The following is a 22881-nucleotide window of genomic DNA, read 5'->3' on the forward strand; positions in this document are numbered from 1 at the left end:
TCGGGACGTCGGTCTGAGTGGGTCCGAAATCATAAACGGAGGATAAGTGGAATGTGTCAGTTCTGTGCTGGTTTACAAATAGGCAGATGTCCTGTCATCAGACAGTGTCCTCAGTTACATTCATTATGACTCGGACACTCCCAGCTTTTACCACTAATGGAGAAGTCAGAGTAGTGACATGAGACGGATCCACAGATACTGTCCTGCTACAGAGAACAGATTGTAACCCACTGCAGATTATCACACTGCTCCTGCAATATCTGACATCTCCTACTTGAACTTTCATGACTAATCTGCAGTCACTGATACTATATTGTACCCACCCTGATACAAACTGGTAAAGTCACCACCCACTGATTACTCTACCTGGCCACCCCCAGGTGACCACACCTGGAAAAAGCCCTGCCCAACCCAGTGAGAAGACTCAGGGCACAGTCACACTGTGAGCACAAGTCTGCAGGGGAAACGTCACTGTCTGAGGACATCTAGGACAACTTCTTATAACTTCTTCTCAGCTGGAGTCCCCGATGGGGATGAACAAGAGGAGCTACCATGGACTTGTGCTGCTGGGTGTCCTCCTGCAGGTCAGTCATATCTCCTTTATAACCTCATGTCCCAAATAAGTTGACCATTGACAACTTATGACCCTTGGGCTTTTGACAATAGGAGCCATTCGTCTGATCTTCTGTACTCGTATATCTGCTCAATGTATCTACTACTTCTTCTGTAAACTAATATCTACTAATATGACTCCTCTTTTCCATCTGTTAGGACCTCTTATTGATACGTTCAATGTCTTTAGAACATAATTACTGAAAGATTTTTTAATAATATGATTCAGTCCACTCCATTTATTCGAGACACTAAATTGATTTAATATATACATGCCTCTCCGTGTAGGTATAGACGGCCAAACCATAGAAAGACAGCGCCCCTCAACCTTGAACAGTGTCGCCTTCAAACCCCAAGATAAGCTACAGAGAGCTAAAATATAACTTAGGTTATATGAGACTTGTATCTGTATTGAACTCCTTTAATTTAGGCTATATGAGACATGTTTCTAGATTGAACCCCTTTAATTTAGGTTATGAGTCTATATGGCACCCCTAAAATTTTAATCCCCCCTTCAATCATGGTGAAGGAGATAATACTAAGTATTAATCACTAGTATAGCATAGCCCAGAATCCACCCAATAGATTGACCTTCTGCGTGTACCCCCAAATTTATCAATCACACGACTACTGTATAACAATTTATTATACACCCGGAAAGTTCTGATTTTGAGCACCACATGGGAGATGGATATAGTCAAACATATATACTGTTTTTTTTACATATGACTTTCCATGCTAGTTCTTAATTGCAAACCCATGTTCGTCTCTGTGACAGATTGCTGGAGGATTGGCAGAATGGGAGATATGTGTATTCGGATTCACGGATAAAAGTTACCAATTCAATGTGTCCAAGTCCTTGGAAGAAGGAACAGTAGTGGGACAAGGTAAGAATGGAAAGTGGTGGATTTTGTTTTCCACTTGACCAGTTGAGGTCTTCCAAAAATGGAAACCCAATTTCATATGCTCCATTAAGGCGTGATCTGATTATTGGATGAGGCTGTGGCACAAGCACAGCATTGAAAAACTAAAGTGTTTTCCAAGGAAGCCCTGCCATGCTTTCGTTTTTTTTTCTAAATTGTTATTTAAATTGGACAAATCCAATTTTCAGCAATTTTTTTTTTTTTTATTGAAAATTGGTTTTCAACTCCTGGTCAGTTATTGGGGCCTTTGTATCTGGGAGTATGCAATAGACGTTCATTGTTTGAATTGACGGCCTCCAGTTGGGTCGACCCTATTGGCAAAACATGACTATAAGGGCTTATGATATAGGATGACTCAGGAGAAGACAGAACCTATTCACATACATGATGGTAAGAAATCCGAATTGCATGACCCCCAGCACATTAGTGAATGCTAATAGCCTGGTAGAACTGGTTATCACCCTGATCAGCTAGGTTGGGAGGTCTCCAGTGATAAATACTGTCCCTCCTGTTTACAGTTCCTCTAATGTGTGTGTAATCTTCTCTTTGTCACTCCTGTGCAGTTCAAGCATCCCTTAAATGCCCCCTGGTATCTAATTAATTGTCCAAATTCCTCTGTTCTTGGCAATACTGAAAAGTCTGGGTGGAGATGAAGCCTAATGCACAGTGGTTAAATTTAGTACATTTTGGGGTCTTCTTCAGGGGTGTATGAAAAGAAGGGAGATACATATGGAGGTCCCTTCTAGTGTGGTCTTTTGCTTCTTCTCCCCACCACCATCCTTTATGTTTGTCTAATGGCACCAACCCCAACCTTCATCTCATTAGATATGCCCACCGCCTCTATTCCATATTTTTGGCACAGGGGCAGGAAGTACAGGTGGTGCTGGAACCATTCACCAGTTTGGCTGAGAATTGCCACTTCTACAGCTAGTGCTTCCATGGATAATTTGATCAGTTTTGGTCAACTCTTAGGTGGCTTCTTTATCCAACTGATCATGACCAAGACCGTTACCCAACAGATAGTCACTGGATGCAAGGGAATTGCACTTTTACAACAAGTGCTCCATGGATAATTTTCACCATTTCGGCCAACTCTTGGGTGACGTCATCATACAATTGATGAAGGCTGCAATCCAAAAGATATTCACTGAATGCAAACATAGGTTTGTGAACGTAATCATAGGTCTGAACTGGTGTGTAATAGATGGCTTCTATGGACTTTGTATCTGGAAGTCAAAGCTGAATGGAATCATGTAAGAGCTTGTATGACAACTTTGGCCAATCTTTGGAGTAGACACAGCAGTCGAGTTCCATGTATTGGTAGAAATTGCTTTCTTCCTTCTGCCCCCAGGTTTGGTCTGGGTCAGTTTTTTTAAAATTTTTGCTGTTCCCGTAAAAGAACATTACCATAGCTTCCTAGCATCCGCCTGTCCTGTACCTGGGAGGAACCGTACAACTGAACATAATTTTATCATAAGGACATTGATCAGGTAGAGAGTAGCCATAAAAAGCCTCGTCACATGATTACCATGTATAATTCACAGAGTCATTTTGTAACTTAGATACATTGTGTCCGTTTCTATTTCAATCGTTAATGACTGCAGGAACTGATATATGGTGTTCTCTATAAGATTCAGATCCTCATGTTTCATTTAATTCGAATGTGTTGTCAGGAAATTATCTATTTATTAGTCCCATTGTAGTTCTTCAGATTTTATTGGTGTTTTTTTTTTTTTTCATGTTACTTTATTGAAAGAAAATATTGAAATGATAAAGTTCTCACACTGGTCACTGAGTTTCATAATCTGTAAAGATCACTTCTCAGCAGCCTCATTACACAGGATCCACCATTCACAATAGGTGATATCACAGCTCACCTCCTTCTCCTATACAATGACTGATAACACCTCTATATACAGTAGATAACACAGGATCCACTAGTCACAATAGGTGATGTCACAGCTCACCTCCTCCTGTACAATGACTGATAACACCTCTATATACAGTAGATAACACAGGATCCACCATTCACAATAGGTGATGCCACAGCTCACCTCCTCCTGTATAATGACTGATATCACACCTATATACAGTAGATAACACAGATCCACCATTCACAATAGGTGATGTCACAGCTCTCCTCCTGTATAATGACTGATATCACACCTATATACAGTAGATAACACAGGATCCACCATTCACAATAGGTGATGTCACAGCTCACCTCCTCCTCCTGTACAATGACTGATAACACCTCTATATACAGTAGATAACACAGGATCCACCATTCACAATAGGTGATGTCACAGCTCACCTCCTCCTCCTGTACAATGACTGATAACACCTCTATATACAGTAGATAACACAGGATCCACCATTCACAATAGGTGATGTCACAGCTCACCTCCTCCTCCTGTACAATGACTGATAACACCTCTATATGCAGTAATAACACAGGATCCACCATTCACAATAGATGATGTCACAGCTCACCTCCTCCCCCTGTACAGTGACTGATAACACCTCTATATACAGTAGATAACACAGGATCCACCATTCACAATAGGTGAGGTCACAGCTCACCTCTTCCCCCTGCTGTGCAATGACTGATAACACCTCTATATACAGTAGATAACACAGGATCCACCATTCACAATAGGTGATGTCACAGCTCACCTTCTCCTCCTGTACAATGACTGATAACACCTCTATATACAGTAGATAACACAGGATCCACTATTCACAATAGGTGATGTCACAGCTCACCTCCTCCTGTATAATGACTGAAATCACACCTATATACAGTAGATAACACAGGATCCACCATTCACAATAGGTGATGTCACAGCTCACCTCTTCCTCCTGCTGTGCAATGACTGATAACACCTCTATATACAGTAGATAACACAGGATCCACCATTCACAATAGGTGATGTCACAGCTCACCTCCTCCTCCTGTACAATGACTGATAACACCTCTATATACAGTAGATAGCACAGGATCCATCATTCACAATAGGTGATGTCACAGCTCACCTCCTCCTCCTGTACAATGACTGATAACACCTCTATATACAGTAGATAGCACAGGATCTTAGAGTATACCCACCGTACTCTTCCATAGATGACCATGAACATGTACAGATTATTGTTCCCTAAGACCAATGTGGCTGCCATAAAGCACATGCTTGTATACTGTTAGCAGCTCGGGTAAGATGTCTGTCCTTACCGAGCCTAGTGTAATTATACGTCAATATAAAATGCCTGGTGAATGGGCCACCTGAGCCCATTAGTACATATTAATGGCTGGATTATAGGGAGGGCACAATGGGCACCACCCTAATCATGACTTGTAAATGACATGTGGAGCAGAAGCATGGACCTGTGGTTTTGTCACCTGTTGGGCCATGTGGCCAATTGCCCAACTGCTTAGTCCTCCCCAAGGAGTAGTCACCTGTAGTTCCGCCTGCCCTTAATATAGCCATGTTTATACAATCCATAAATAATCCAGGGCCAACACTAGGTGTGTCAGGGGCCACATGTCAGCTCAGACAGCGTGCTCCCCAGCCCAGTAGACCCTGGCATTTTCCGAGGTTTGCTTGGTGCTGAAGTCTTACCCCTCTAATTGCCGCCATCTCTAATAAGGAGACTTTCCATAAAAACTCCTGACACATATAAACATGTTAATTCATGGATCTTTCATATCACATCGGACATATTTATTTCAGCTTCTTTTCTGCGAACGCTCTCAACATGGCGTCCTGTCCGTCCGCACCTTCTATTTCTCCAGACCTTTGTCTCTTGGCGTGTGCAAAGACTTGTTATCACAGGCCCGATGCGGTCACGGGTGTGTATTGTGGGCCGTGCTGGAACAATTGTAGAAAACCAGTTGTGTGACATTCTGTTTTCCTGGGTGTCTGGGAATTAGGAGCGGAGTCCATGCCTTGCCCTAATCTGAGGGCTACAGAAAATAATATTATACAGCTGTGTTATTACGGGATACATTAGCGTAGTATCAGTCAACATAATTATGGAAAGAGTTAGCCGGATGTTGGGCATTGCCTGGGAGAAGATGCAAAGAAATTGTAGGTTGTAAGAAATAAAATAAATGTGGTTTTTTTTTAGATAAAAACGACGCATTTCAGTGCAGGATCTTTACTGGAACGCGTTGTTTTTCTTCAATAAGCCATCTCTTATTTCCTTCCATGACTTCACGTCATCCATCTACAAGTGACTCTCTGACCTTAGAACGCTTCCCGATTCCGCTGACAGCGGATAGCCCTTCGGAGAAGCAGCCTACACTCGTGGGGACGTGCAATCATCCCACCCAGCCGGGCTTTATTTTACCATCCAAGAATAGCACCACCATGACCGTTTCTGTTCAAGCTTGTCCCATAGGATATTGCACAAGGTAGAACCTCCTTTTCTTTTTGCCTTTTTAAAAAGCACATTTATAATACGGGAATTGCTACATATTTCTCTGGATGAGTTATGCGGGGGTTCGCTGTGTTCTCATGTTTCGCCCATGTGACGAAATCTGTGATGGCGGCACAATATTGGAGCCGCCATCACATATTTTGTCACAGGGGCAAAACATGGGAACATGGCAAACCCCGGACAAAGCCTAAAGCTCATCATAGGTAACTATAACCCTGTTCATCTATAAGAAGCTGGAGATCCACATTAATTCCCCCTGTATTCTTTTTCTTTGGTTGCATCATTTCTTCTCATCGCTTGATTTTAAGAGTCAGGGAGAGATGCAGCTTGTGACGCTTTAAAATCCCAGATCTAAGCAAAAAAAGCTATAATAATCCAATGCAAAAGTGATACATACACTACAACACTACAAGTCATGTGTAGGATCTCATCTACAACAATCATAAAAGTAAATTACACGTAGACGCGACTTAGAAAAGTTTTATTAATAATTTTCTATAAGAAATGGTTGTGCACAATAAAAGTCATATATACAGTATATAATTAACCAAAAAAATAAACTAAATTGCCTTCTTAGTGTCCATAAAAATATGTCTTCATTAAAAAATAGATAATACATAAAATGGAAAAGAGATATGACAACAGTAGTATCCAGGTGCCAGATACCTTTGGATGAAGCTTTTCTCCTGCAGAAACAAAAGGATTGGGCATATTGATATCCAACATGCCCCACCTGTCTTCTCCCTGACATCTATTTTTCGTAGGACTGTCAGCACAGCAGTAGACCTATTAGATAATAGTCTAGTCTTACCAAAATCAGTGGCTTCGGCCGACATTAATCTAAAGAACATCTGTATGGACATGTTTTTCTTTTCGATTGTCTCCTCCAGCTCCAACATTCTGTGTAATTTTTCTCAAATTTAATATCCTCGGTGAAACTTGCCTTATTGAATTCTAGATTTCTTTTTGGATCTAGAATCTTTATCGAAGTTTGGAACTGAGAGTCCTCAGTGGCTCTTACCTTTTAATGGCTAACTGAAAAGATGGTAACAAATTGCAAGCTTTCGAGACTACTCAGGTCTCTTCATCAGACCTGAGTAGTCTCGAAAGCTTGCAATGTGTTAAAAGGTATCAACCACTGAGAACTCTCAATTCCAAATATTTTTTCTATCTACTGGCTAACACAGTACCAAGATATATATCCTTCCTTTATTGAAGTCTGTAATGTATTGTAGGAGCTATAACTCACATTAGGGCAATCTTTAAAGGGCCACTGTCACCCCCCCCCCCCAGCCGTTATAAACTAAAAGAGCCACCTTGTGCAGCAGTAATGCTGCATTCTAACAAGGTGGCTCTTTTAGTTTTTGATTCATTTATTAGCTCAATAAAGCGTTTTATAAATTGGCCACACATACCAGATATTATACCTGGAGGCGGTCCGAAGCGTCCTGTATGAATCCCCCCAACTGCCGTCACTCTTCTCTTCAGGGCCGATGGTACCCGCCCCCTTCGCGTTGCTTCTTAAATCCGGCGCCTGCGCTGTGCGTGCCTGCCTGGGGCCTGCGCAGTCTTCATTATCAGTAGCAGCTCAGATGCAGGGTGCCTGACTGCGCAGGTGCGGGCAGTGCGGCCGCCCTGTTACTGAATCCCCGCCCCGCACTGTGTTATTCATTATGCACAGTGCGGGGCTGGCATTCCTGGGCATGCGCACTGCGCTTGTCAGACGCTCCCCCGGTCCCCCGCCTTCCAGCATTGCCCGAATATACAGGTTTCATTGCCGACGTTTGGAACAGCCACAAAGAACAACGCTGGAAGGCGGGGGACCGGGGGAGCGTCTGACAAGCGCAGTGCGCATGCCCAGGAATGCCAGCCCCGCACTGTGCATAATGAATAACACAGTGCGGGGCGGGGATTCAGTAACAGGGCGGCCGCACTGCCCGCACCTGCGCAGTCAGGCACCCTGCATCTGAGCTGCTACTGATAATGAAGACTGCGCAGGCCCCAGGCAGGCACGCACAGCGCAGGCGCCGGATTTAAGAAGCAACAACGCGAAGGGGGCGGGTACCATCGGCCCTGAAGAGAAGAGTGACGGCAGTTGGGGGGATTCATACAGGACGATTCGGACCGCCTCCAGGTATAATATCTGGTATGTGTGGCCAATTTATAAAACGCTTTATTGAGCTAATAAATGAATCAAAAACTAAAAGAGCCACCTTGTTAGACTGCAGCATTACTGCTGCACAAGGTGGCTCTTTTAGTTTATAACGGCTGGGGGGGGGGGTGACAGTGGCCCTTTAAACTTCAGGACATCTTAGGTCATAGCCTTTTGGAGGAGAGGTGCAGATTTATTTGGTCAAGGTATTTCTCCAGAAGGTTTCTCTTGATCTCGGAGATTTCTTCTGGAGATATTTTTTGGTTTATTTAGAAGTGGAGACAGAATGGGGAATATCACTTTTCTTCAGCTGTTATGAGTTTGTCCAGCCCTGGGAACATTTTTGAGAAGCACAGAACATGTGTAATTAACAATCTGTTAGGTTTCAGGTCTTGCTTGCCGGTTCGCGTGGTCATCAAGTGACCTCAATTATGAGATTTGCCGCCTGGCGGTCAGGTGCTGACTAGCTTCTCAGCCTCTTCTCTTCCATAGAATTTTCAGAGAAGCAGATGAGAAGCTAGTCAGCACACGATTTGATACTTGTGGTCACAAGACGACTGCTAGGAACCGGCAATTAGAGCCAAGTTCTAAAATTGTGCACATTGCATACTGTTAGGATTTGGTAACCTGCACTACTTGTCGAAAAATTCCATAGAGCTGGATACCTGTGAGAATCCCCTAACTTTCCATGAGAAAACCTAATGGATGCCCATCCTCTTCTTCAGTTTCACTTTTTCTTAGTCTCAAATTCCAGTAAGTTCTCTAGCATCGGAATGATCATAGACAAAGTTAGAGGCAGGGGTGTAGATAAAGTGACTGGAGGGGCTAGAGTCATGCTAGGAGCTTAGGGAGGCCAAATGGTCCCTTTGACCCATGTGAAAAGGCCAGTAGTATAGAAGACCCTTAATAGTTGATCTGGTATAATTTGCATCCTACCAATCTTAGGAAGTCATAATTTATAACCGGGCTCCAAAATCATGCAGCATGAATCCAGTCTTGAGTCAATGTGACCAAAAGCCGTGAATACGTAGTTAAATATCTCACACCTAAATGTCACCGTGTAGATAAACGATCACCTTTCTCCTAGTCCTGTGTTTCCTGTAACTCCAGTTATGACAAAGGCAGGGATATGTGATTTGTTCACGCTAGCAGGTAACATTAGGGGGCTTGAGATCGGTAACATTAGGGGGCTTGAGATCGGTAACATTCGGGGACTTGAGATTGGCCAACAGTGTCTTGTCTTTGCTGGTGTAGTTGAGGAGCAATTTTTCATGGTCCCAGTTCAGGACGATGATGCTGGTTAGTCTGGGCGAATCGCCCACATAGTAGTCAAACACTTTCTGGCCTCCGTTCAGCCTGATTTCCTTAGGAACACACAGCCAGGCACAGCTTGTTGCAACAAGGTTAAAAGTTGAAAAAGTCCAAGTTGTCTGATCCTCTTCTCCCAACATCAGCTTTTTGGTACCATAGACCAAAAATCAAATTAAAGGGATACTCAGAGGTTCTGCATTTTAGGCGGCAATATAATATGAACATTTATAGGGAGCGCTGCAGCGCATAAAACTGCTAACGACGCAGCAGTAGCCCACATTTACAGGATTTATTTTCCTATACTTGGAAAAGGTTGAATAGTGCTTCAGTGACTGGCGGACGCAGTATTAGGATTCCTGTTGGCCTGAGACAGAGAGCAATTATCAGGATTATTAGTGACACGGCTGCCGGTGGGATTCCAGCAGGTCTACAGATTCCTGAGCCATTATAAGGCTCCTGCAAATCGGCCATAACTCAACGTGCCTCCACTTGTCTTCATCTTGCACCCTGCTGCTGGGATACATAGCTTTGGTATTGACACATAATTTGTGTACATTGATACAGAAAGCAAATTAATTCAAAGTTATCATCTCAAATCTTGTTAGGTTTTTTTGTTGCTTTTTATTAAATAAGAGTTCAATATTTTGGTAACTTCGCCATTCTGGTCCTACACCTGGGATCCCCTTTGTTTAGCAAGGTATATAGGTATATAGACTAATACCAGCCCAGGGACGGACAGAAAGAACTATTCTGGCCTTAGACAAATGAATAGGGATCTAGGGATATGTGGTAGAAATTGATTTGGTGCAAATTGACTCACATTAACCAGTGTCTCGACTAGGAGAACTGCCTCTTAGCAGACAACATCCGAGACTCCTCTTTTGATAACCCAACATTGTTACAATCTTGCAATTTTCACTCTGGCCACTAGGGCGTTTTTAGGTTCATACTTCCTGTAGTTTTAGGAAATTCACATGAACATTAGCAGCAAAAAAAATGACTCTGACTCTATCTGATTTGAAGCATCTAATGAGTGTGTGCAAAAGTAATTGTGAAGACCTGTGACAAGGCCTATTGTGATGTCTGCACCATGTGTTATCAGCTTTGTGTAGAGGTGTCACCGGTCATTGTGATTCTGCCTCTGATGATAACGAGACTGCTCAAAACTGTTCCTGATAGGACAGGAGATATGAGTCCAGTAGTTAAATAAATATCAAGTTTTTATAAGGAATTTTCTGCCCTGGTGCATCGGCTTCTTTGATTCCAGTACTGCTCTTGACCTGGGGGGAAGCCTGGCCGAGATATGCCCAAATCTGATCAATGGTGCTTATGAATCAACTATTGGACTCATATCTCCTGTCCTATCATCAGGAAGAGTTTTCAGCAGTCTCATTACCGTCAGAGGCAGAATTCCAGTCTATCCTGTTCTATATAAGGACAAAGCAGCTTTTCTGAAATAATACTACGTAGATTCTCTTTCTTTTTTTTTTTTTTTTCTCACAATATCCAGACTTTTGAGCAAGTGAAGAATTAGGGGGAAAAAAAAAATCTGTGTATTTAAATGATATGCAAATGATGGAAAGTGCAATCTCATTGGCTGCTCTCGATGACCCGCGGTTTTAGTTGCACAGTTTTTGGGAAATGAAAGCAGAAACTTTTTTTTTCCTGAGCCTCTTATTTCCCACAGTCTGTTTTTAATTAATTTTACATTTGAAGCAATTATCGTATTTTAGTTTTCTCGCTTTTTTAAAATATATTTTTGCAAAATATCTACTATTATTGCCGAAACCTGGTCTATTCTAAAAGTGTAAAGACGAGACAGACATGTGAATAATTAACGAATATAAGTGATTCTAGCTGAGCTCGTTAGTGGACGCTGGAAAGTGGAAGTGAAAGTTTTTCCAGTTATGAAAAAATTAGATAGAAAAGCTATAAATATATTTTTTGCAATATTGACAACAGATATATGGTTATAACGGTTGGGTCCAACTCAATCACTCTCCAATATTGCCATGCTGGAGGCTCTGCATTATAGGGCAGTGATCCCCAACCCAAAACTGCAACTCCCATCATGTCACAGCCTGAGATGTGTATTATCAGACCTTATGGGATGTGCCTAAATATGCTCCAATTCAGGTTGGCTTTGTCCCTGCTCTTTGTTTTCCTGATGTGGTCTGTGGTCATAAATCAGCTGAGAGCATCTTAGAAGAAAAGATAGATAAAAGAGTTACGAACTCCCCCAGAATGAGCTTACTGACATATTCTCATTTAGTTCGTTCTGCAGCCAGCAATACAAATGATATAGAAGCCAAACAGTGAAACATTTGTAATGAAATTTAATTGCAAAAATTAATCTCAGTTGTGAATTTAAGTAAAAAAAAAAAAATTCCCCATGCCATCTAAATGAACACATCTTCGACTGTCCTGCTCGAATGATATATTGAAATGCATTGGCAAGGCCATGCAAAGTGGCTGGCAACTGCTACATTTGCATCATCTGATCGTTTCAGGATATAGTTTAGAAGGAGCATAGTTGTAAGGAATTTTTGTCAAGTCCAGAGTCTGGAAACTATGTGGATTGCATAAGGTTATGTGAGGCTAGAGATCACGCTCAAACTCCCAGTGTTTTAGTTTTGGGCACCGTCCATTGGTCATTCTGTTACTTGTAACCCCCGACCGACCACTTTATAATCCTCTGCCAATATGGAACTATATATATATATATATATATACACATATATATATAGTTGTCCTATATTATGTGACGGCCTGCTAAGGAATGTGGTATATCTCACATTGCACAATGCCATGATGTTGTGCCCCAAGGCGCAGGGAGGGGTATTGTGCTGTGGCCAAACCCAGGGGTTATAAAGGCAAAAAACACATCTCCAGCCAAGCTACCCCACTTCAAAGAGACCTCTCCCATGCTAAAGAAGTAATTGCTGAGTAAGCGGGAAAATGTTCAAAGCGGCTGGATGGTATCTGCGCTCACACTGTAGATCTGTATAATTACACCATAGGGTTATATGGTGTTCTGTATGGCCGCTGATAGGAGCCACTTGATCTAGGATCAAAAGAAACTTTTACTGCTGATATTTGATAATCGGTCCATTATTATCAGGATGCAAAAAAGGGAAGTACAATTAGGCAACGTACAGACTCCATTGAGAATTTTCGGTGTAAATTTCACACTATGAAATTTACACAGAAAAACCTGCGCCAAAAGCATTCAAAGATTGGATAAGAACAATGTAAATCCCATACCCATGTTAAAGGTGGTGTTTTGACTTTTTTTTTTAAAATATGCCCTATTAGTGGATGTTAGAGGGGGGATCCTCTGTTTGAGATCCCCATCTTTTGGCCAGGCTCAGACCTCTCCTGTTCTACATAACACTAGTAGCCCTTTAAAAGGGAGATATTACTCACCCTCCCCCAGTCCGGTGTCAGCTTCCCGACCCTGCTCCTTGACATCATGACTACAGCGCACATCACCACTGCAGCCGATCACTGTGTAGATGTCATGGCCGCTGAGCTCAGTAATTTGCACCATTGCATCCAAAAAAACAGAGACCAGAGCATCGGCAGGGAGCCAGTACTTGACCAGTGGAAGGTGACTACTACCTATGGCCGGTTTCACAAGTCAGTGGCTCCGGTACGTGAGGTGACAGTTTCCTCACGTACCGGAGACACTGACACACGTAGACCCATAAAAATCAATGCATCTGTTCAGATGTCATTGATTTTTTGCGGACCGTGTCTCCGTGTGCCAAACACGGAGACATGTCAGTGTTCGTGGGAGCGCACGTTTTACACGGACCCAATAGAGTCAATGGGTCCGCGTAAAACACGGACCTCACACGGACATTCTCCGTCTGGGGTCCGTGTGCGTGCAGGAGACAGCGCTACAGTAAGCGCTGTCCCCCCCACATGGTGCTGAAGCCGGTATTCATATCTTCCCTGTAGCAGCGTTTGCTATAGAGAAAATATGAAGAATAGTGTTAAAAATAAAGATCTATGTGTCCGCCGCCCCCCCACCCCCTGTGCGCCCCCCCGCTGGTCAGAAAATACTTACCCGCTCCCTCGCTCCTTCCTGGTCTGGCCGCGCCTCCTACTGTATGCGGTCACGTGGGGCCGATCATTTACGATCATGAATAGTCGGCTCCGCCCCTATGGGAGGTGGAGCCACATATTCATGACTGTAAATGATCGGCCCCACGTGACCGCATGCAGGAGAAGCCGCGGCCAGACCAGGAAGGAGCGAGTAAGTATTTTCTGACCAGCGGGGGGGCGCACAGGGGGTGGGGGGGCGGCGGACACCTAAATCTTTATTTTTAACACTATTCTTCATATTTTCTCTGCAGCAAACGCTACTGCAGAGAGGATATGAATCGCAGCTTCAGCAGCTTCAGCACCATGCAGAGTGGGTACCACACGCTCCGTGTGGTACCCACTCGCCATACGGGCGGCACACGTGTGCCGCACGTATGGCCTCCGTGAGTTCCCAGGCACACGGACACGGATAACTCCGGTACCGATTTATTCCGGTACCGGAATTATCTGGACGTGTGGGACAGCCCTATATTTGTATTTTTTTTAATTAATATCAGATCATTTGGGGACCACTTTTCGAAAAGTGAAAAATCCCTTTAATTTGAATGGGTGTCGTGTAATGCACAATTTTTTCTCTTTTGCCACTACGACGAATTTTAACGTTTAAGACCCCCATACACGATAGATAACTATGGGCCAAAAAATGTTTAGGACGATCACTTGACCAACAGCTACATGTACCAACATTCCCACACTCAAAAGTGAATCTGTTGGGTAGAGCTGGGAGCAGATCTGGTGGTGGGTGTACAGTTGGGATTGGCTGAATTTATCTTTAGGGTTTCACATTGAGTTTAGTAGATCAATGGGGGTCCCAGCAGGAAAACACTGATCAGCTGGGACCCTTCTAAGTAAGAATTGTCCAAATTGGAGAACTCCTTTAAATGGGTGGCTCTCGTGTAACAAATCAATAGGACTGACCACTGGACTGGTGGGCTAGATATTATTATAATTATTATTTAATTAAATAAAAATCTGTATGGCAACACAAATAGTTAATAGAGGACTGCATTATGTCTCTACGGCCTTACAGATTGACATTGAGAGGTACTTTCCACTGGCTTTTGTAGAGTTTATATAGTGAGTAATGTTGGAGTCAGTAGACTTTACCCTAGTATTTTTTTATAGGCAGGGAGTAAGTCATGGCTGCTCCCCGTCAAGCGCACACTTTCCCTTTATCCTTATCGCTGCCTTTGTTAATCATTAACTTCCCCATAGCTGATGTTTAAATAAAAAGTTCCTCTTTGACTCCATGATAAGGATGTTTTTTAGAGTCATTTTCCCAGGGTTGTAGGAAGCTGATCTATGCGTTTAAGGGTCATTCCACACTTTTATTTATTGCATTCTAAGTAGTATTTCGATTCCTAGTGTCATTATTTATAAGAATGATCAATTATGGAGCCGACTATGGTCTGCTCCCTCATTAACGCCCCTAACGTTGAGGAAATCTGTATCCTCGTTTGCATTTTTTTTTTAAAGCCATTGGACTTTAACTTTGTATTATTTTCAATTTATTTTATTATTGTGTGCAATATATAATAGACGCAAGAACGTCAGTTTGTTGTGATAAAAACCCTACAATTTTTAGCTGTCAAAACAATTATTTAGTCCATACACATATCGTTTCATCTAACATCCTAGATTACTATGGATGCAGACTTAAAGGGGTTAACCGGGAAAAAGTAGTTATCGCCTACCCACAGGATAGATCTGAGGATGTCTGACCATTGGGCAAATAAAGAGGCACTTTTGATAAGCAGCTGAAACTTGTGCAACTATATACATATTATTGAATGGCGTTAATATATGTTTTCTAGAATTTTAATGTTGTGGGCCCTTTAAATTTCATAACATATAAGTGGATTTAAATATGTTTTTGTATCTGAAAATATCAATTATTTCTAATAAGTAATGATGCTTTTGAGAAATATCTATTACAGGACGCTGTTGTAATCAATACAGTGTAATACATTACTGGCGTATGCACTTAAGAGACTAGTCCTATAAAACATCTTATGGACAAGAAGGAAAGAAATGCAATTACACAGTCAGCAAATGCAGGCTCTGTAGGACTATTGTTTCATTTTTTTTTAAGTTATTTTTCTCTTTTCAGCTTATTTTCATTATGTTAACAGAGGAAAACAAATCTGTTTGTACCAGGAAACCATCAACAAGTAGGCAAATTAGTAAAGACTCTATTTACTCTGCATCTTGTTGCATGCATCCAAAACTCCACCTGTCGTGATGACTTACGGCCGCACGATTTTGAGGACAAATTGTATGGCCCTTGAGTAGGAAGGAGTTTCTGATGCATGAAGCAAGATGCTTCATCACCTTAGATATTTAGCGTTAATTACTGCCATAACTAATGTGCCTTCTTGCTGATGGTTTCTAGGTAGTAACAGATATTTTTTCACTTCACATCATAAAAAAATCAATTAAAAAATGGAGAAAATAACTATAAAAAATATAAAAATATTTCATATAGATACAGGAACATTGAAATAGTCTGACAATTGATTTCCATATTAACCAGTTAATGTAAAAGACTGCAGAGGTGACGTACTCAACGTAGATATGTAATACAAATAGCAGATCTGTAAATGGCAGCATGGTGATGGTTTCCGCGATCGATGGCAAAATAAGCTTTTCTATAAACTAAGGAGTAACCAGCAAAAAAGGTTATAAATGATGTAGACATCACATTAGCTGAGCTTTATTTCAAGATGCAGTCATCAAAAGATGGTGTTGCGTTGCTACGTTGAAGCATGGGGGTCACATTGCGACCCTCAAAGTACCGCAACAAGCAAATGCAAAAAGTAGATTTTTTTTTTTTTGGCAACTTGCTTGTTTTTTTTGCAACTTGTTTGTCACTATCATGGTAACTTATAGGCCACAATGTGGCTTAATTCACTCGTTCATTGTAGTGTACCTAAATGTTCGTTAGTGCGGCCTGTATCACGGTGTAGCCCCAGCCTGAATAGTAAAATATAGGTGTTTTACACCATTTAAGGTCTGCCCACCTTGTTTTTGGAGGGTCTGTATATTGCTTTTATTGCTCATCAGTCTTTATAGGTTTTACTACTGCAGCAGTAAAGCACCCGCCACATAGTAAGAGGTGCCAATCTATAACTCCCAACGTCTCATGAGCGTGAATTAATTATGAAACCTAATAAACGGCGTTAAGCCTCCCTGAGGATGACTCCTGCTGCGGATCAGTCAGCTCTTGTGAAGTGGTTGTGTTAGTCCAGCGCTGACACATTAATATATACAACCGCTCAGACGTATGCAAATATTATAGCTCTTCAAAGCACCACCATCTCCATACAATGAGCTGAGTCAGTGTGGGACATAAGTATTTAATGGCCGCCTTATTGTGTAGGAAGGGACTAGAGTCAGCCTCCCAGCACAATGGTAATGGTAGAAGGAGTAGGACGAAAACACAATGCGCTCAGTGTGCACGCGGAGTTTACTACTATTTCAGCAAATGTGGAATATCACTTTGACAGCTGACATTTGGTACAATGTGTCAGCAGAAGGCTTCAAGTATATGGCAAAGCTGTGTGCACAGTACCAGTACAGTGGAGCATAGGGATGCCATAATTCTGTGTTGCGAAGCCTCAGCCACTACCTATACTGCCATATGGTGCATGTAAACGCATACAGATTCCATATGAATGGAGATACAAGATGGCTGCTGTATTATTGTGTAATAATTTGGTCGCTCATGTCCCTGGGACCAAAGCGAGGGACATCAGTCTGGGGCTGCTCATTGTGAACTGCTTAGATTAATAATAACTAGTTGTAGACATAGGTCTGTAAAGCATTGGAGTATAAACGTGAATAACTCCATTCACTAAAAGCAAACAGTAAGGAAAAAAGGTCTCTGTTATCAAATCCGGCCTTCCTGCCCTTAGCAACCAATCAGAGCTCAGCTTATATGTTTGTTAACCAGGTATTGAAATGAAAGGTGAGCGCTGATTGGTTGGTAGTGGCAACGGGGCCTAGTTTCATAAAGAAGCCTTAATTGATCAAAATGGCAAATGCCAGAACAATAAATTTGGTGCTGAAATCCAGATATATTTCTCCTCTTATGTCAACTGAGGACTGAAAGGGTTTTACATCAATGTAAAAAAAAAAAAAAAAAAAAAGAAAAGAAAGACACATACTGTTAATAAATACGACCGCCTTGGCGTTGATAAAGGTGTGAAAAGTGTGTATAGGACATAATATATTTGGTGCCTGCTGCGTACTCCATGGCCACAGCACAATTTGCTTACTAATTTGTTAAAGTGAGCAGCAGTAAATGCCTTCTTGTCCTTATCAGTGAGATACTTGGGTTTCATGGGGAGGCGGAATTTCCTGTTCTTTTTGTCTCTCCCCCCTGGGCATGGTGATTCAGACCTGGCTGTGTGATTTGCAGGCGCTGATGTCATCGTTTCACCTGAATCGGTGTTACTAAGATGTATGAAAAATGACAGAACAAACATCCTGGAAACTCAGCTCGAAACGCGACAGTATCGTCTCAGGAATGGCCATGTATGGCCAGAGAATGTGACCGGCTGGTCGTACACGACCATAACCCTCCTCCCTACATAATGGGATTAGTCTATTTAGGATCCTTTTTCTTCTGTTATTTAGACATAGCTCTATTATGTAAACTGTTATTTACACACTATACAACTGACATGATAATGTGGGCATTGAAAATCAATATTGTGCAAACTGTATGGCGGTATTATGTGAGCATGATTATGATGGTACTGTGTGGTGCTGTTCTGTAGACACTGTATGGCAATATCGTTTGGGTATTGTATGGGAACTGTATGACACTATTATGTGGGATTGTGTGAAAGTACTATCTGACACCATTATATAGGACTGTATGGCACTTATGTGAAGACTGTGTAGAACTATTATGTAGGTAAAGTATGTGGCACTATTCTGCACCATGTTTTTTTTTATACTGATTATGGAACATTATTGTAATACTGTATGGCACTAATATGTAGGAGTCTATGGCGCTGTGATGGGAAGACTTTATGGCACAATTATGTGAGACTGTAAGGCACTGTTATTTAGAAGATACGTGACACTTATGTGATACTGAAAAGCACTATTGTGAGCACTGTATGTCACTATTATATGGGAATATATGGCACTATTCTATAAACGTTGTATTGCACTATCTTCTCGGTATTGTATGGCACTATTATATGAGGCTAGGGGGCACTGAGATGTAAAGAACATATGGCACTATTATGTGGGTCCTGTATAGCAGTGATATGTGAAGACTGTATGGCACTATGATGTGGGTACTGCATGTTAATGTGATGTAAATACAGTATGGCTCTACAATGTGGGTACTATATGGCACTATGATGGGAGTACCTCATGTTAATGATGTAAAGACTGTATTGCACTATGATGTGGGTATTGTATTGCAATGTGTTGTGAAGACTGTATAGCTCCATGATGTGGGTAGTATATGGCACTATGATGGGAGTACTGCATGGCAATGTGATGTAAAGACTGTATGGCTCTATGATGTGGGTACTGTATGGTATACTATACGGTAATGTTCTGTAGACACTGCATGACAATATGGTCTGTGTGTTGTATGGCACCATTGTATGGGTACTCTAAGACACTATTATGTGGGATTGTGTGGCAGTATTATCTGTAGTAAGTGGCACTACTATATAGAACTGGATGGCACTGTGATGTGACGACCGTAGAACTATTATGTGGGTGCTGTATGGCACTGTTCTGCATGTTTTTATGTTGACTATGGGATATTGTGGCACTGATGTGAAAACTTTATGGCACAATTATGTAGCTCTCTAAGGCACTGTTATATAGATACTATAATGTGAGTACTAAAAAGTAGCATTCATAGCACAGTATGACACTATTATCTGGGTACCTTATGGTACAATTATGTGGGACTTTTAGGCTCTGGTGTTTAGTCACTGTATGACACTATTATGTTGGTACTAAAGAGCACTACAGTGAACACTATATGGCCCTATTATGTGGGCGCTGTATGGTACTATCAAACAGACACTTATGTAATATAGATCAGAAAAACAACTGGACAAGATAAAATTGCCATACAGAAGGCTGCGCCGATGAAGTCTGTTTAAAGACCTCCACAATCGTTTGGCAGCGTGTGTCTGACTGTATGATACTATTGTTGAACAATACCCTTGGGATTTCTACATCTGGTTTTTAGATACGACAATAATCAGCGAACCAATTGATCGAAGCTTGTTAATGTCTACATAAGCCTATGCATATGGAGCCTTTGTACAGAACATTGCAGCTCTATTGTTAACAATTGGTATAAGTTTTGATTTCTTTTTACATTTTTTCTTCATTTGCAATTTCTGCATTAGATGGCCTCTAGATAAGCCTGTAATTAGAGCTGAGCATTCTGAATATTGATACGGGTGCATCATCACTGGGTGTGCCTGCCTTCATTATCAGTAAGTGCTGGTCTCTGCCTGTTTGTACTGTTTGGCTTACGTGGGTGGAGGTGGTCAGTCCTGTTCATGGCGGTGGCCATCTACTCCGGGAAGAGTGTTTGCAGATTCCTGAAACCATATAATCCTACGCAACATGTACACTTCCAACCCAGACACATTGAGCAATAATATACTGGTATTTTATTGATGTACACGTATAATAAGGAAATGTCCTGTCGGTAAAATGTCATAAGGAGCCTTCATAGGTCACCCGGTCATCAGTTTAGAGCCATGTAAGAAATGTCACCCTTCCAGATGCATTACAATGGTTGTCCAGAAGAAATAAATATGGTGAATTTCTTTTAAAAAACAGAGACATGCCTGACCACAGGTTGTATCATAGTGCAACTCATCCTCATTCACTTCACTGGAGCTGAAGTGCAATACCAGACACAACCTGTGGGCAGTTGTGGCGCTGTTTCTGAACAAAGCAGTCCTGTACTTTTATACCACTCTGGTAAAGAGTACTTTGGTTAAAATAAGTTATCAGCTATGCATAGGATAGGTAATATCTGCTAAATCAGTGCGGGTCTGACCAATTGAGACCCCCTAAATTGACAGCGCCAGTGGAGGGGTGTTTAGCCATGTGCACGTCCGCTCAATTCAAGGTCTGTGACAGACGTACAGTGCTCAACTGAGAGGCAAATAGTGAAGGTGTGAATTGGGGCTTCCACATGGGCCCCTGGCTGCCACTAAATAACCCATTTGCCTCCTATGATTGCTTTTTGGGGTCCCATCTAACCTCTTAGATGCTCTGACTGCTGTTCATTACAGCGTCTAAGTAGTTAAATTGCTCCGATCCAGCAGCACCAATGGGTATCTGATGTGCAAAATTGCTTGCACCCACCGGGTCTGGGGTGGAGGTCAGCACCAGGCATCCCTCTACCCATGGACCCCTTAGCAGTCGCGCAGCTTGCCACCTTTGGCTCCGCTATTTCCAGCAGTCCCATAGAGAATGAATGAAGGGTCAGCGCACCGGCATGACCACCACTCCACCTAAGCAGGGAGCACAAGCCCCCTGCATCCTAAGGTAGAGCGACTAACCCGAATAATTGTGCTTTTCTCTAAGTAAACTTGCATTTGCGCTGCTCAGACAAGCATGTTGTCACGCGAGGACCCTTCAGGCTTCTTAATTGTCTTGAAGGCGTTGTGTATATACGGCACTATTTTACCAGTAATACATTTTTTTTCCAATGGGCGAGGACACCGACAGTAGAATAAGTGTTGATTTAAGGGGTTTACATCTCTCACGACAAGAACATTTCATAAGTCATTGTTTTGTTGGGCATTTCTAATAGTAGGTGTTTATAGTGGAGAACGGCTGAAGCTGAAGCAGAACCTCTTCAGTCTTGCACACTCACAATGCCCAGGAATTCCACAGTTGCCATAAGGTACCAGAGCAGGGCGGACATACCGCCAGTGCAGCTGAACAGGGGCCCCAGAAGGAGAAGTGGCTCGATCAGCTGCTGAGACATCTTGCCTATCATAGATCCAGCGGCAGCATCAACACTAAGAGGAGAGGAAAGGCCCGTACCCAAGTAATTTACAGAGAGATGAACCGGGCCTGTACCCGAGTCATTTACAGAGAGGTGAACCGGGCCTGTACCCGAGTCATTTACAGACAGAAGGGCGGCGGGCCGCTCTGCAAAAAACGCTGGATGGGACCTCCATCCTCTCAGTGTTGATGAAACGGAAGTTCATACCCTTATTTGCATTGGGTGCAAACACCTAAAGAGATGAACTGGAATATAAATTGGTATGCATGCAACGTGTAGGAGCATGTTCACACTGGCCTCCCTCTTCTTTGAGCTGGACATTACATTTATATAGCTTTCCATGGCTGGGTGTCTATTAGTCGGGGTATCGCCCCTCGTCTCATCCACCCTGCACATGCACACGCTGGGGTGTCAGTCGCACTGCTATGGTCATGCACGCTGGGGGTGTTAGTCGCGCTGCCATGGTCATGTGCCCACCGTACAGTAGCACTGATTGACAGCACTACAGGTCGTTCAGATACTGTGATTGTTCCCTTTTGGATTTTCATTCTCAAGCGTTGGGAGAAGGACCCCCCTGTGCACCTCTCCCTGATCAGTACTGTATATTATTTAATATACAGTTAATTATATTTTTAAGTGGTGTCAGTCATGGCACTAAAACTCCCAGCTTGATTTAGGGGGGCCCTTCAGAGTCAGCATCCGCCTCTGTACAAGAAGCAATGAGCAGCTTCACCTAAATAGTTGATAGCTGCTGTTTTCAGTAGTCGGACCCCCTACAATCACTTGGCTAGAAGGAATTTTACATCCAGGACCACCAAAGCGTGCGGCTAGACAATGCTCCCATTGTATCATCACCGATTGCATCTTGAGAACAAATTGGTGCCTTATTGACCTCTGGATAGTCCCAGTTAACCTGAGACTGATAAATCACACTACATGGAGCGTAGGAGGCTCCGTCTCCCAATATTATAACACATAAATCACTGATACGCGCCATCTTGGCTATCAATTAAATGGCTGGAATGATTGAGAAGTCGTTAAAAGGAACCCTTCACAGCGGGGGATACAGACTATATGGGACCGGGTGATCATTAAAAGGGTATTCCTAAGTCTGAAATTCATCCTTGGGGGTGCCCAAGCAATTTCGAGAACCAGAGCGGTGAACGAGAATGCGCACTCCTGCTCCATTCACTCATATTGGTAGCGCCGGTGATTGCCGAGCACTTCATTCAGCCGGTTTTCGGCACTCCCATTAGAATGAGTGGAGCAACAGTACGTATGATTGACTTCTGCTCCGCGATCTCTGGGGTCCGCGG

At 42.5% G+C, this 22881-nt stretch overlaps 1 protein-coding gene across 1 annotated transcript in view; it reads left to right on the forward strand.

Annotated features, from left to right (window-relative positions):
- The first annotated feature begins 418 nt into the window (after nucleotides 1-418).
- LOC143807197 (cadherin-1-like) overlaps nucleotides 419-22881 on the forward strand; it is a 38264-nt gene continuing 15801 nt past the window's right edge. The window contains exons 1-2 of the mRNA XM_077288487.1: nucleotides 419-584; nucleotides 1391-1499. Coding sequence (XP_077144602.1) covers nucleotides 528-584; nucleotides 1391-1499 — 166 coding nt within the window. The 5' untranslated portion in view covers nucleotides 419-527. The remainder of the gene's footprint in view (nucleotides 585-1390; nucleotides 1500-22881) is intronic.

This window comes from Ranitomeya variabilis, chromosome 2 (assembly GCF_051348905.1).
Source record: "Ranitomeya variabilis isolate aRanVar5 chromosome 2, aRanVar5.hap1, whole genome shotgun sequence".
In the NCBI taxonomy this organism is placed as follows: Eukaryota; Metazoa; Chordata; class Amphibia; order Anura; family Dendrobatidae; genus Ranitomeya; species Ranitomeya variabilis.